The sequence below is a fragment of the Syngnathus acus genome, chromosome 21, assembly GCF_901709675.1.
Source record: "Syngnathus acus chromosome 21, fSynAcu1.2, whole genome shotgun sequence".
In the NCBI taxonomy this organism is placed as follows: domain Eukaryota; kingdom Metazoa; phylum Chordata; class Actinopteri; order Syngnathiformes; family Syngnathidae; genus Syngnathus; species Syngnathus acus.
The window spans coordinates 13995184-14012113 of record NC_051105.1 but is presented as its reverse complement, the minus strand read 5'-3'; the positions used below and the strand labels follow the sequence as shown (position 1 = coordinate 14012113).

At 44.2% G+C, this 16930-nt stretch overlaps 1 protein-coding gene across 6 annotated transcripts in view; it reads right to left on the bottom strand.

Moving 5' to 3' along the window:
- itgb2 (integrin, beta 2) overlaps positions 1 to 16930 on the bottom strand; it is a 134358-nt gene that overhangs the window by 8577 nt on the left and 108851 nt on the right. For 5 of the 6 annotated variants that reach the window (XM_037280633.1, XM_037280634.1, XM_037280630.1 and 2 more), the window contains 2 exons: positions 6359 to 6578; positions 6061 to 6275 (listed from right to left, as the gene is read on the bottom strand). The exons of the other annotated variant lie outside the window; for it this stretch is intronic. In XM_037280633.1, the coding sequence (XP_037136528.1) occupies positions 6061 to 6275; positions 6359 to 6578 (435 nt within the window). The remainder of the gene's footprint in view (positions 1 to 6060; positions 6276 to 6358; positions 6579 to 16930) is intronic. 6 annotated transcript variants of the gene reach the window in all.

Genomic DNA, 16930 nt, shown 5'->3' with positions numbered 1-16930 from the left:
CCGGCGCGATGCTGAGGTCCCCAAACCGGACACCCTCAACGCCTCGGCTGCGCCTAGAAATTCTGTCCATAAAAAATATGAACAAAATCGGTGGCAAAGGGCAGCCTTGGTGGAGTCCAACCCTCACTGGGAACGAATCCGACTTACCGCCGGAAATGCGGACCAAACTCTGGCATCGGTGATACAGGGACCGAACCGCCCTTATCAGTTAGCTCTGCAACCCGTACTCCCGAAGCACCCTCCACAGAACCCCCCAGGGGCACGGTCGAAAGCCTTCTCCAGGTCCACAAAACATGTGGACTGGTTGAGCGAACTCCCATGCCCCCTCGAGGATCCTGCCGAGGGTGTAGAGCTGGTCCACTGTTCCACGGCCAGGACGAAAGCCAAACTGCTCCTCCTGAATCCGAGGTTCGACCTCCTGACGGACCCTCCTCTCCAGCACCCCTGAATAGACCTTACCAGCGAGGCTGAGGAGTGTGATTCCCCTGTAATTGGAACGGAGGGTGTTCTTAAAGAGGGGAACCACCACCCCAGTCTGCCAATCCAGAGGCACTGTCCCCGATGTCCACGCAATATTGTAGAGGCGTGTCAGCCATGACAGCCCCACAACATCCAGAGCCTTTAAGAACTCCGGGCGGATCTCATCCGCCCTTGGGGCCCTGCCACCGAGGAGTTTTTTAACTACCTCAGTGACTTCGACCCCAGAGATTGGAGAGTCCGCCTCAGAGTCTCCAGGCCCTGCTTCCGCAATGGAAGGCATGTAGGTGGAATTGAGGAGGTCTTCGAAGTATTCTCCCCACCGACTCACGACGTCCCGAGTCGAGGTCAGCAGCACGCCATCTCCACTGTAAACAGTGTTGACGGTGCACTGCTTCCCCCTCCTGAGACGGCGGGTGGTGGACCAGAATTTCCTCGAAGCCGTCCAGAAGTCATTCTCCATGGCCTCGCCAAAGTCCTCCTATGCCCGGGTTTTTGCCTCAACAACGGCCGAAGCCGCGTTCCGTTTGGCCATCCGGTACCTGTCAGCTGCCTCCGGAGTCCTGCAGGCCAAAATGGCCTGATAGGACTCCTTCTTCAGCTTGACGGCATCCCTTACTGCCGGTGTCCATCAGCGGGTTCGGGGATTGCCGCCACGACAGGCACCAACAACCTTACGGCCACAGCTCCCGTCAGCTGCCTCAACAATGGAGGCGTGGAACATGGACCACTCTGACTCAATATCCCACGCCTCCTCCGGGATGTGGGAAAAGCTCTGCCGGAGGTGGGAGTTGAAGCTCTTCCTGACAGAAGATTCTGCCAGACGTTCCCAGCAGACCCTCACAGTACGTTTGGGCCTGCCAGGTCGGACCGGCATCTTCCCCTACCATCAGAGCCAACCCACCACCAGGTGGTGACACCCAAGTGTCCAAAACCTTCGGCCGCAATTCCCATGACACGACTACAAAGTCGATCATCGAACTGCAGCCTAGGGTGTCCTGGTGCCAAGTGCACACATGGACACCCTTATGCTTGAACATGGTGTTCATTATTGACAATCCGTGTCGAGCACAGAATTCCAATAACAGAACACTGCTCGGGTTCAGATCGGGGTGGCCGTTCCTCCCAATCACGCCCTTCCAGGTCTCGCTGTCATTCCCCGCGTGAGCATTGAAGTCACCCAGTAGAACGATGGAGTCCCCAGAAGGAGCGCTCTCCAGCACTTCCTCCAAGGACTCCAAGAAGGGTGGGTACTCTGAGCTGCTGTTTGGCGCATAGACACAAACGACAGTCCGGACCCATCCCCCCACCCGAAGGCAGAGGGAGGCTACCCTCTCGTTCACCGGGGTGAACCCCAATGTGCAGGCGCCCAGCTGGGGGGCAATAAGTATACCCACACCTGCTCGACGCCTCTCACCGTGGGCAACTCCAGAGTGGAAGAGAGTCCAGCCGCTCTCGAGATGGCTTGTACTGGAACCCAAACTGTGTGTGGAGGCAAGCTATGTCTCGTCAGAACTTTTCTGCCTCGCACACCAGCTCGGGCTCCTTTCCAGCCAGAGAGGTGACATTCCATGTCCCAAGAGCCAGCTTCTGCAGCCGGGGATCGGACCGCCAAGGTCCCTGCCTTTGGCCGCTGCCCAGCTCACAATGCACCCGACCTCTTTGCTCACCTCCCACAGGTGGTGAGCCCATGGAAAGGGGGATCCACGTTTCCTTTTCGGGCTGTGCCCAGCCGGACCCCATGGGCGAAGGCCCGGCCACCAGACGCTCGCCTTCGAGTTACAGTAAGTTACGAAACACATCTCTGTGTCTCTAAGGTACAGTGACAATAAAAACCCCTTTTTATTGATTATCTCTTTGTAATTTATTTCTTTTTACATCTCTCTGATATAATGCATTTGATTTATTGCTGTTTTTTATTGCTACACAGTATTAAGGAGTTATCGTTGTTTTTTTGGCTGTGGAACGAATTAAACGAATTACAGTGTATTCTTATGGGAATATTTGATCCAACATACGAATATTTTAACATACGAAGTAGGTCCCGGAATGAATTAAATTCTTATGCAGAGGTTTGACTGTATTGTGTAATAATCAATATGGTTTCAAGATTCAACTGTATACGCACTTACAGATTACATTGAAACATCAACGTGGCCCGAGACAAAAAATTAAATAATATTTTAATATTCTCAGACTTAAGAAAAGCTTTTAGGTAGGTAGATCAGTCGGTCGGGGGTTGATCATCGGGGGGGAATTCAATTGCCAGCAGTTAAATACATAAATAAACAGATAGACAACATAATCATCAGACACGATAAAAACAATAACAAAAGAGAGAAAGAGAATAGATCTGATTAAATTAAATAAATAGGTTAATAATAATAATTAATAATTAAATAGTCAAATAAATAAACAATAAACAGTGTCATGACTGTGAACGCGCCCCTAACCCCCGCAACGAGTTAAAAAGTCTCACGGCATGGGGAAGGAATGAACCCCTCAGCCTTTCTGTGGAGTAAGATGGTGTCAACAGCCTGTCACTGAAGCTGTTGATCTGCCCAGTGACGGTTCTGTACAGTGGGTCTTCGGGATTGTCCCTCAGGGGGAACAAGTGGTCAAAATGTTTGGACATCATCTGTGGGGTCCATCAAGGGTCAGGTTTAGGGCCCAAATTAATTATATTGTGTATAAATGACAGACTAATGAATGTGAATGTGTGTGAAAATCTCAAAATAGTAATGTTTACGGATGACACCAATAATTCCTGCTCTGGAGCTGACCAAAACCGCTTGATCCATTCATCCATCCATTACCTGTACCGCTTGTCCCCACGGGGGTCGCAGGCGTGCTGGAACCTATTCCAGCAGTCATCGGTCAGTAGGCGGGGGACACCCTGAACTGGTTGCCAGCCAATCGCAGGGCACAGAGATGAACAACCATTCACACACGCACTCGCACCTATGGGCAATTTGGAGTGCTCCATTGGCCTACCAAGCATGTTTGTGGGATGTGGGAGGAAACCGTAGTTCCCGGGGACAACCCACGCAGGCACAGGGAGGGTCGGAGGTGGAAAAGAACCCGCAACCTCTGAACTGTGAGGCGGACATGCTAACCAGTATGGCACTTCGCCGCTGTAAACCGCTGGATGATTACTGTAAATAGAGAAATTTCTAATCTATTGACATAGTTCACCATTAATAAATTGTCAATTAACCCTCTCAAAAACAAAATTCTTTTAGGAAGAAGAGTTTATACGAGGAAATATAATTATTCGTTAACTGCTACACCATTGAAAGAGTTTATGAATATAAAATTTTGGAAGTCAAAGTAGATTATCTCTTGAGATGAAAACTGTATTTTTTATAACTACACAAGAAATTAGCATAAAGCATCTCTGTCCAACAGAGGCTCCAGAATAAAGTTAATATGTCAACAATTCAGCGCTAATAGAACAACACCTACTATACTATTGTGCAGAGGTTTTGGGACTGTAACAAGCCTGGCTCGACGGCAAATCACAACACAAACAAAACTAACTTTAGGGAAATAACTCAGAGGGTTTAGGCCAATCAAGATGGTTTATTTTACAAACAATAATGATAATAAGTGTGAGTAAGAATCAGTGTTGTATGCAGTGCATGAATGCAAATGAATGTGTGGGTGCGAATGTGTTGACATGAGTAAATCAAGGATAATGGAATGGAAGATGAACTGATGACAAAACCCCAAAAGTCTTATCTGCTGGAGGAGAGAGCAGAGAGAGTGAATGAGCACTGCACAAACAATTTAACAGCACACGTGTCACCACTCAGTCGGCCCCACCCCTGCCTGCCATGGAAAGCCTCCCACAACAGGCAGGGGAGGGCCGTGACAGGACATACCTATAAAACCTCACTGGAACCGCTCTTCAAACAACAAAAATCTGCAGTTAGAATTTCACACTATAAACTTTCTACACAAATAATCTTTTACCTTTTGACTTTTACTCGATAAATAAGAATGGACTCAAATCTCCCTTGCCCGGACGCGGATTGCCGGGGCCCCTCTCTAGAGCTAAGCCTGGAAGTGGGGCTCCAAGGCAAGGGTCTGGTGGCTGGGCCTTCACCCATGGGGCCCAGCCAGGTGAAGCCCGAAAAGGCAACGTGGGTCATCCTCCTTCTCATGGGCTCACCACCTGAGGGAGGGCCAAAGGGGTTGGGTGCAGAAAGAGCTGGGCGGTGGCCAAAGGCGGGGACTTTAGGGTCCAATTCCCGGCTACAGAAGCTGGCTCTAGGGACGTGGAACGTCACCTCTCTGGCAGGAAAGGAGCCTGAGCTGGTGTGCTATGCAGAAAAGTTCTGACTAGATATAGTCGGGACTTGTCTCCACACACAGCTTGGGTTCTGGTACCAGTCCTCTTGAGAGGACTCTGTTCCAGTCTGAGGTTGCCCATGGTGAGCGGCGCCAAACAGTAATGAGCATGATTATTGCCTCCCAGCTGGGCGCCTGCACATTGGGGTTCACCTCGGTGAACGAGAGGGTAGCCTCCCTCCGCCTCTGGGTGGGCTGACAGGTCCTGACCGTTGTTTGGGTCTATTCACCAAACAGCAGCTGAGCGGACCCACCCTTTTTGGAGTCCTTGGAAAAAGCGCTCCTTCTGGGGACTCCATTTTTCTGCTGGGTGACTTTGATGCTCACGTGGGCAATGACAGTGAGACCTGGAAGGGCGTGATTGGGAAGAACGGCCCCCCCGATCAGAATCCGAGTGGTGTTCTATGACTGGACTTCTGTGCTCAACATGGATTGTCCATAATGAACACCATGTTCAAGCATAAGGATGGATGGATGGTCTTTTACTTAATGCTGACATACTCAAGCTTCGTGATCTCATCAAACACACTACATGACTAAATATGGACAAATCTTCCAAAAAGATGCTGCCGGATAATGTGCAAGGTGTATTCAAACTAAGGCCAGATAATTTTTGTCTCACAGGAATGTTGATATTTGAGTAACAACAGATTGACACCACACTGCAAAGTCACAGTTGGAGGTGTCAAACAGAAAAAAGATATCTGCGAATCTGACCGTCTTTAAAAGAAAAGCGAAGAGTTCCTTGATAAAACAATACCAGGGTTAACATGACATGTCATCATGATGAAATGTTTTGTGAGTCATTATGTCTGTATCTGCTATTATGTTTGTATTATCTACAATTGCAGGCAGGTTCCTATGCTCCCGATATAAAAGAAATGAGAGTCGTGGCTTGAAAGTTGCCTGGGCAATTGGTGTGTCATCAATCTGGAAGGGTCATCAATCCTACAGAAGATTTTATGAGCTCCTAAGCTTGAAAAAGATGATGATTTGCTTCAACATGTTTCCCATTTCGGCAAGTGATGTGTTAATAGTGCATAAAAAGAAATTGTGATGAATGGTGACAATGTACAAGCTGAAACAAACCAACCAAACAAACAAACAAACAAACAAACAAACAAACAAACAAACAAACAAACAAACAAACAAACAAACATAACCTGAGGCTTTTACAACACTGTGTAGGGGTCCACATAAAAGATGGAATATATTTACATGGGATCTTACCTCTGTGTTTCAGAATTTCAGCCATGTACTTATTTTCTCCAAACTGTTGGTCCAGCTTGAATTTGATCCAACACCCATTCGAGTCCCTTTGCTGGCACAGCATACTCGAAATAGTGAACTGATCTACCATTTCATGAAAAAGGCTATCTCTGCAAGCCATACTGCAATTTTTTTTAAAAGGGCCAGATTCAAAGCCAAGGCATTCAATGCAATTTCTGAAAAAAAAAAAGAAAATAAAAATGAATATGGTCCATTTAATTCAGTAACTTCAAAATTGCTCAATGATTAAACTACTTACAATTTTATTTGGCAAGCATCAGGGCAACCAAGACATGTCTGGCAATGTGGACGTTGGTATCCGTTTTTACAGTCACAACGGTTACACTTGCAATTCCCTCTGCCATAGCAAATGGTATTATTCGGGGTACGACACCCCTCTTCTGATATTGTGCATTGACATGCTGAGCCATCAAAGCCTGGGTGGCATTCACATTTGCCGCAGTTGCACTTACCATTTCCTGTCAGTTGCAACGAACAGAAAGAAAATGGACTATTATACACTTAATTGTTTGAAAAGGATATTTGAAAACAAAACGGTAACATAAGTAATAGTGGTCAGGTAAATGCAACTTATCAGCGATTCCCAAGATCCTAAAAGGATTTGCACGTTTTCCACATTCAAATCTCTACCTGTCAAAGCTAAAACACCGTGCGCAATGTTTATTGTTACTATATAGCTGTTGGTCTGTTTGAACGTACACTCCATTATAACTAGAACCACCCAATGGAAATGAATACAATTAAGATTTTTTTTTAAATAACTAATAAGCGCATGTGAGGGTGCACATGCACGTGAGCTTATCAATGGGACCCAGTGTTTGTGTGTAGATATTTTATTTATTTATTTTATTTTTTTTTCTTCACTTGCACTATTTTTTTTTATCTAATATTTTTTTTATCTCCACTGCATATTGTGTATTGTGTATTTTGTATACACTGTCCATATTTTTTAATTATATATACCTTCTACTTCTTTAAAATCTTTTACCCCCTTCCCCGCATGCGTGTGTGTGTGTATATGTTAAGTGTACTGCTGCTAACATAGGAGTTTCCCCATTGAGGGAATAATAAAGGATTATCTTATCTTATCTTATATAAATATATTGTGTGCACGTGCAGACCTTTGTTTCATCAAACCATCGAAAAACAAAAATCTGCGCACAAATTCAAAGATAGCTCACCAAGTGTGCATGCGCACGCATGTTTGCTCTCGCATGTGCGCACGTGTATTTCTCTCTCTCTCTCTCTCTCTCTCTCTCTCTCTCTCTCTCTCTCTCTCTCTATATATATATATATATATATATATATCATAGTCAAAGTCTGCTTTATTGTCAATTTCTTCACGTCAAGACATACAAAGAGATCGAAATTACGTTTCCTACTATCCCACGGTGACAAGACATATTACACATTCAAGTAAACAATACAAAAAGTAAAAATAAGAAGGCACATACAATGAATAAATAAGACCAATGAATAAATAAGAGCAACTTGGTGGAAATGGTGCAATTGTGCATACAGCAGACAGTCAGTATAATAGCGCAAAAGTACAGGAGGAGTAGTGCAAGGCAGCCATCGTGGCCCAAAAGTACAGGACGTTATGCAGTTGAGGGTGGAGGGGGGAAAGAGTTCAGGATCCTAACAGCCTGGAGTATGAAGCTGTTGGTGAGTCTGGTGGTGCGGGAGCGCAGGCTTCTGTACCTCTTCCCAGAGGGCAGTAGATCAAACAAAGTGTGAGCGGGGTGACTCACATCACTCACAATCGTGGTCGCCTTGCGGGTGAGATGGGAGGTGTAAATGTCCTTCAGGGAGGGGAGTGAAGCACCAATAATCCTTCCAGCTGTGTCCACTATGCGCTGCAGGGCCTTCCTGTTGTACTCAGTGCAGCTTCCACCCCACACAGCGATACAGCTGGAGAGGACGCTCCCAATGGTGCCTCGATAGAATGTGGTCATGATGGCTGGTGGAGAACTTGCTCGCCTGAGTTTCCGCAGGAAGTACAGGCAGCGCCGAGCTTTCTTTGCCAGTGATGCAGTGTTGGTGGTCCAGGAGAGGTCTTCACTGATGTGCACCTCCAGGAATCTGGTGCTGCTCACTCGCTCCACCACAGCATATACATATAAGTCGCATTTTGGGGGGCAATTTATTCGACAAAATCCAACACCAAGAACAGACATGAACGAGCAACAGGCTAAACGATAGGTATGCTAACGGGACATGAACACAAACGAAGAGCTGAGAACAGGCCTGACGTAACATTCAGAGTTATAATAAAACTATTACATAAATAACACGTTTATAAAACCATCTGTGTCACTCCAATTGATTGGTGAAAGAGAGCTCCGTAGAGTAGGACCGGGCGTGCGTAAAAGCCATAATCGTTTTTCAAACCTTCTGTGTCACTCCAAATCTTTAAATCCTTCAAACTCTTCATCCTCCGTGTCACTTAGAAACAAAGCCGCTAATGATGCCGGTAGTACGTTGGGCCCTTTGTCATCCCGTGATCGAATCGTTGTCCTTTATGTAAACAACCGCCACGCCGCGTCACGCTGCTGACGTCACTTGAAATTCAAATTAGGGTAATCCCTTGCTACATCGCGGTTTCACTTTTTTTTTTTTTTTTTAATTTTTGAAAAAAAAACATAAGTTGCTTCTTATTATAAGTCGCCCCCCCCCACCCAAACTATGAAAAAAAACGCGATTTATAGTCCGAAGATTACGGTATATATAATATATATAAATATATATTATATGTGTGTGTGTGTACCAGTGACGTGCGGTGAGGTTCATGACTGGGGAGGCATACTGACCATTACAGTTTTGTTTGATTTATAATGACGTGCCAACAGATGTACAGTAATCCCTCGCTACATCGCGGTGCGTTTATTGCTGTTTCACTACATCGCGGATTTTTTTCCAAACCAAAAACAATTTAAAAGTCAAAATAAAACTTCTAATTTGAGGAATTATTGCACGAAACTTGCCCACACGCCAGCAGAAGGCAAGGAGTGCCCACACAATTGCAGTGCGTACACTTGTACCTTTTTATAAAAAATTGTTATGATAATAAGAGTTCTAAAAACATATTTAGTGTTGTACCTTGTTATAGAATTTTTTTAATAATAATAAAAAAGTTCTAAAAACATATTTACAGTATGTACACTTGTACCTTGATATAAAAAAATATAATAATAAAAGTTGTTCTATAAACATATTTACAGTATGAGTTAAAAGTCTCCATGTTATTTATGTTATTCAGCCATGCTTTGATTTGAGGTAGGGCAGTGGTTCTTAACCTGGGTTCGATCGAACCCCAGGGGTTCGGTGAGTCGATCTCAGGGGTTCGGCAGAGCCCCCGCCGCGGAGGTCCGGACACACTTGAATTATTGTGTAAATTTGTGATGACACACACGGCCCGCTTGGCCATCACCGGCTGCAGATGATCATGCTACACTGCTTGGCCAATCAGCGCTGCGGGGAATTTAGTGCGTACTCAGTAGTCAACGTGTGACTGTTGTCGTACGTCGTGTGATTTCTTTCATATTTTATCCATACTAACTATGTCGGGCAAAAGAAGAAAGTGGTCGGACGAATATGTAAAACATGGATTCTCATGTATCACGGAACGTGATGGGAGTGCACGTCCTATCTGCATGATTTGCAACGCCAAGTTGAGCAACTCTAGTCTTGCACCGGCAAAACTAAAGGAACACTTGTTGAAGCTGCATGGAGACGGGGAATACAAGAACACAACACTTGCTGAATTCAGGCTGAAGAGAGCCAGATTCGATGAAAGGGCCATTCTGCCTGCTCTTGGATTTGTACCTGTTAACAAACCGATCCTGACAGCATCGTACAAAGTTGCTTACCTGATCGCAAAGCAGGGCAAGCCACACACCATTGGTGAAACACTTGTGAAACCAGCTGCATTAAAGATGGCGAATCTGATACTCGGAACAGCGGCCGAAGTTAAATTATCCCAAATTTCCCTTTCAAATGACACCGTCAGTGACAGAATAGAAGACATGAGTAAAGACATCTTGGCTCAAGTAGTCGCGGATCTGATTTCAAGCCCGGCATAATTCAGCCTTCAACTCGACGAAACCACAGACGTTTCTGATCTAAGCCAGCTTGCTGTTTTTGTACGCTATGTGAAAGACGACATGATAAATGAAGAGTTTTTATTTTGTAAGCCTCTTACAACAACAACGAAGGCAGCCGATGTGAAGAAGCTTGTGGATGACTTCTTCAGAGACAACAATCTTTCATGGGATATGGTTTCTGCAGTTTGTACGGACGGAGCTCCGGTCATGCTGGGAAGAAAGTCTGGTTTTGGTGCGCTAGTAAAGGCCGATGCACCACACATCATTGTGACGCATTGTATTCTGCACAGGCATGCGTTGGCAACAAAAACCTTACCTCCAAAAATGGCAGAAGTATTAAAAACTGTGGTGGAATGTGTGAACTATGTGCGAAAAAGTGCTCTGAGGCACCGCATCTTCAGAGAGCTGTGTAAAGAAATGGGCTCTGAATTTGAGGTACTTGTGTTCCATTCTAATATTCGGTGGTTATCCCGGGGACAGGTGCTGAATTTTTGCCATGCGTGTGGAATTAGCCCTGTTTTTGCAAGAGCACCAACACTGCCATGCAGATTGCTTCAAAAATCCTGAGTTCATTCTCATTTTAGCGTACATGGCTGATATATTCGCAGCTCTCAATCATCTCAGTCAGCAGATGCAGGGTGGTGGAGTCAATATCATGGAAGCGGAAGAACACCTGAAGGCTTTTCAAAAAAAGCTACCGTTATGGAAACGACGAACAGAGAACAATAACTTCGCAAACCTCCCGCTTCTGGACGACTGTGCAAGTAAGATCGAAGATGTCTGGAATCGGAGATATTTCTGTATCCACGGAACTGAAGCAAACAATTGCCACGCACTTAGATGAGCTTGCAAAGTCTCTCGACGGATATTTCCCTACAATAGAGTCATATCCAGCATGGGTGAGACAGCCGTTCACGTTTGCTGTTGAAACAGCAGATGATGAATTCCTCTACGAAATCATTGAAATTCAGCAGAGCCAGGTTCAACAGCAACTCTTCAGAACAACAACGCTCTCAACGTTTTGGTGTTGACAAATGAACAATTATCCAGTTATTGCTAAGAAAGCCCTGGATTTTTTTATACCATTTTTTACAACATATCTTTGTGAGCAATGCTGGACATAAAAACGAAGAAAAGGAACAGACTTTGCTGTGAAAATGACATGAGAGTGGCACTTGCCAAGGTGAAGCCACGCATATCTGAACTGATCTCTCAAAGGCAACAGCAGAAGACACATTGATTTCCAGGTATGTAATTTGGTGTGAGTTTGTATGTTATTCCCCCCCCCCCACTAAAGAGGGGTTCGGTGAATGCGCATATGAAACTGATGGGGTTCGGTACCACCAAAAAGGTTAAGAACCACTGAGGTAGGGTGATTTATTATGAAGGCCGTTTTCAGGCGATACCACTTCCTGTTTTACGTTCGTGTACATGTGTCGGTTACAGTGGTACAGGAGTCATTGACGATGTAAGCGGGTCTTCTAATAAGAGAAATGAACGATCACACGTGTCTAACCTTTAGGACAATGTAGTATTGCTCCAAATGTTCATTTACATTCCTTTAGAGGTCCGTTTTCGCGTGTTAGCACGATCGCGAATTAGCATCTTTCCGCAAACTCGTTACCCTGCCCAGTATTTCTTGTTAACATGTAACACGCACACACGTATAATATTTGTATTTTCAATATTTATACAAAATCTTCTGTATGCTATTTATACTATTAGTGTATTGTTTACATGTTTGAAACGATTACCGTTTTTTCCATGTATAATGCGCCCCCATGTATAATACGCACCCTAAAATGGCATGTCGATGCTGGAAAAAAGCCTGTACCCATGTATAATACGCACCCAAATTTTTCTTTTTTCTATTTTTAATTTTTTTTTTTATTAAAGTCCCAATGATCGTCACGCACGCATCTGGGTGTGGTGAAATTTGTCCTCTGCATTTGACCCATCCCCGTGTGATTTTGATCCATCCCCTGGGGGAGAGGGGAGCAGTGAGCAGCAGCGGCGCCGCGCTCGGGAATCATTTGGTGATCTAACCCCCCAATTCCAACCCTTAATGCTGAGTGCCAAGCAGGGAGGCAATGGGTCCCATTTTTATAGTCTTTGGTATGACCCGGCCGGGTTACTTAAGTCCGTAAACGTAAAATTATTTCAGAAAAAAGATCATCTTTGGGAACAACCGGATGTTATTCTGCCGGTCAGTATCACTGCGCATGCAGTAGCAAACTCGATAGCGAAGAAATATGTGAGACTCTCAACGGGATCACCAATATTTGAGTGATGTTCCAGTTATTTATCACAATTATTTATTATTATAATAATAATATATATAATATATATAATAATTATTTATTTATTATTCACAATTGTCATGGTGATCTTTCTGGTGATTTCTTAACTAGGCTGGATTTCTCCGACTGCCCAGAAAGGCACCACCGCGATCAGTTCGGTTAAAATGAAAAGAGAGGAAAGTGACGTTGTAAAGAACCATCCGTGACAAGATTTTCTTCAAAAATTGTTGTACCATGATTTTCTTAAAAAAAAAAAAAAGAAAAACAAAATAGAAATTGTATCCATGTATAATGCGCACCCCAGATTTTAGGACAATAAATTAGTTACATTTTGCGCATTATACATGGAAAAAAACGGTATTTAATGTTCTAATAATAAAATATGCACTTAAATGGTTTCACGATGACGTCATGATGGCGTCGCGGATGGCTGCCACGGTGAGTCGCCCTCTACTACTTTGTCTTATTTTGTGTTTTCTGTGTCCTCTGCTGTCCATCCCAGATCACTTTTACCAGAGAAGAACTGTTAAACATCGGACAGTCTTCTTCTGGTATTTATTTTCTCTCCAGTTTTCTCTGATCCAGACTGTTTGACGGAGATTTTAGCCGGAGCGGCGGTGCTATACAAGCTAGCACGTCGAAGACGACGTGGCAAACGCGCCGGAGCCCTCGTCAAGCTGAGGCAGAGAGGGTTCCGTTTTGCCCTACCATCAATTCATCTGGCGAATGTCCGCTCCCTGGCGAACAAGATGGACGAACTGCTGCTTCTCACTTCAAGGAACACGGATTTCAGCAGATCCGCCGCGCTGTGCTTTATTGAAATTGTGGCTTGACTGATTCTCCCCCCCACCACGCCGTGGAGCTAGCTGGGTTTCGGCTAATACGTGCAGACCGCAGCGCGGAGCTCACCGGAAAATCAAAGGGAGGTGGTCTATGTTTCTATATTAATGAACGTTGGTGTACTGATGTCACGGTGTTGAAAGAGTCTTGCAAAGTTTTCCTAGAAACACTTCATAAACTGCCGGCCGTTCGATTCACCACGGGAGTTCTCCTCGATCGTCATGGCGGCTGTTTACCTATCCTAGAAGAGGGATCCTCCCATCTGTGGTCTCTTCTCAAGGTTTCTCATTTTCCCTAGTTGGAGTTTTGAGTTTTTCCTTGCCCTCCTGGGAGTTTAAGATAAGGGGATGTTTGAGAATATTTGTTAATCTTCGCACGTCCTGAGTGTTGTTAGTCACCTAAATGTTGAACAGAGGCTGTGATGTACCGAAGTCGAATTCCTTGTTTGGCACGCTCAAACATGGCGAATAAAAATTCTTGAATCTCCTTGAATCTTCACATACATTTATTGACACACAAAAAATGTACAGATGAGAGGGTGACCGTACTTCGCGGATTTCACTTATCGCGGGTGGTTTTTGGAACCAATTATCCGCGATAAACGAGGGACTACTGTACTTTATTTGTCGTTGAGTTTAAGTGGAATTTCACATGTCCGCACCATCTGTCCCAAGGACTGCTCTCCTCTGCCACACACGTTCCTCTCGGCCAAGTAGTACTCTTCCATGACACACACGCAAATCAACACGAATTGTTTGTCACCTGCTCCTTATTATCTGTCCATTCAGTCCCCTATTTAAACAGACCTCTCCTGTAATTTATTGTCAGATCGTCTGTGATGCTGCTCGCTTGCTCACGTCTGACTCCTGTTGCCTTTGCAGGTCAGATAAACAACCTGCTCCGAATGCCGCATGGCCTGACCCTTTGTCCTTGTCGGCTCCCACAACACTCGTCAGCTGACGCTACGGTCAGTGCTCCATCCTGTTCCCTGTTACAGGACAGTGTGGACTTCCTGCTTTTTCGAGTCTTCCACCTCCCCTTATCCCACTAGCAATAAAACTTGTTTGTGTTGCATTTAGTCATCCTGTTCTTGACATGGATAAGTATGGTTAAGTATGGAGTTGAGTATTTATTAAAGTTTATTAATAAATTCTTTATTAAAGTTTGTTAAAGTTAAATGAATAACCCCTTAGCTTTTTTTAAATATTATTTAGCCCCACTATGACTCCCATTTTTATGTATTTACCGTTTTTTGCCATGTATAATGCGCAAAATTTAACTAATTTATTGTCCTAAAATCTGGGGTGCGCATTATACATGGGTAAATTATATATATTTTTTGACGTCAGCTATATAAAGAGCAAGAGTTCAGTTCTCTACCTAAATGCGTATTACAGGTAATATTTTAGTTCACAACACTTTGCCTTGTTCCTTTCTTCTCTGCTGTTCACTTCAAACACGCTCCATACGAACACAATGCTCTCGTATCAGACGCTTGCTCGATCACCTGCTCGTTTGCTGTCACAATGTACCCTACACAAATCCGAAACATTTCTTCGCTATCGAGTTTGCTAGCGCATGCGCAGTGATACTGACCGGCAGAATAACCACCGGTTGTTCCCAAAGATGATCTTTTTTCTGAAATAATTTTACGTTTACGGACTTAAGTAGTAGAGTCAAAATTTGGGTGCGTATTATACATGGGTACAGGCTTTTTTCCAGCATCGACATGCCATTTTTAGGGTGCTTATTATACATGGGGGCGCATTATACATGGAAGAAAACGGTATATAAAAGGCAAGGCAAGTTTATTTGTATAGCACTTTTCAGCAATAAGGCAATCAAAAGTGCTTCACACAAGACATGAAAGGCATCAAAGAAAACATTAAAAGCATCAAGGCACAGTTAAAAACATTAAAAAACATTCAAAACAGTTGATTAAAATTAAAATGAGTAAAAATCAAAATAAAACAGGAACGGAGTTACAGTGCAGTATAAGTTAAGGTAAAATCAGCAATAGGCAGTGTTAGGGTTGATAGATTAGTTTGATCCTATGATTATGTTGGAATGTAACCTGTAATAATTAACCAAACTTGTCCTGTCTTAACAAAGTAGTAGAACAAAGTGCTGAGATCCTTTGAACTGATTAACCAGCTGCAGAAGAAGCAATCCAAGTTGTTCTGTTTACACATCGTAAAACACCCCATGCTATGATTTAACCAGGGGTTCACCACCATCCTGTCCACTCTCACCCCCACCCTGTTTCTCTCAAAAAAGATGCTCTTGCAAGAGGCCCAAGTCAGACTTTGTTCGAACATCGCTGTATGCACAGTGACGAACGAATTCTCCACTTGCAAGTGCTCAAAGGGCATACTGTCTCCCATGTGGTTCTTGCAAATAAGTTAGAGTGAGCACCACTCTAACATTTTGGTGCCGTGACCCGGATTCCAACATACCCACTGCTGACCGACGGGGAGGACGTGCTGCACTGTCGACAAGCCAGCGTCCATTAGGAGGACCTGGAAAAGAAAGACCTGGGAAGAAAATTCTTCGCTGGGCCATCATCTTAGGTCTGCCTTCGTCTGACAACAGTGGATTGACGGGATCCGGAAGTGCAACGAACCAGGGGACAAGTAAATAAAAATCCTAAAGTTGTGTGATGTGAAACGCGTAAAAGTGCACAGGAAAATGTAAAAACCGGATTCAGTTGAAGTTGGGAAATTGTGTAAAATGTAAATAAAAACAAAATACAACGATTTAAAAATCCTTCTCAACCCATATTCAATTGAATACACTACAAAGACAACATATTTCATGATCAAACTGATAAACTTAATTGTTTTTTGCCAAATAATAATTAACTTAGAATTTCATGGCTGCAACACGTCCAGTAGAAGTTGGGAAAGGTGGCAAAAAATACTGAGAAAGCTGAGAAAAGCTCATCAAACACCTATTTGGAGCATCCCACATGTGATCAGGCTAATTGGGAACAGGTGGGTACCATGATCGGGTATAAAAGGAGCCTCCCCAACCATGCTCAGTCATTCACAAGCAAGGATGGGGCAAGGTTCACCACTTTGTCCACAACTGCGTGAGAAAATAGTTGAACAGTTTAAGAACAACATTTCCCAAAGCAAAATTGCAGGGAATTTAGGGATTTCAATATCTACAGTCCATAATATCATCAAAAGGTTCAGAGAATCTGGTGAAATCACTGCACGTAAGCGCCACGGCCGGAAACCAAGACTGAATGACTGTGGCCTTCGATCCCTCAGACGGCACTGCCTTAAAAACCTACATGAGTGTGTAAAGGATATCACCAAATGGGCTCAGGAAAACTTCAGAAAACCACTGTCAGTAAATACAGTTCGTCACTACATCAGTAAGTGCGGGTTAAAACTCTACCATGCAAAGCAAAAGCCGTTTATGAACAACATCCAGAAACGCCGCCGGGTTCTCTGGGCCCGAGCTCATGTAAAATGGACTGATGCACAATGGAAAAGAGTTTTGTTGTCTGATGAGTCCACTTTTCAAATTGTTTTTGGAAACACTGGACGTCGTGTCCTC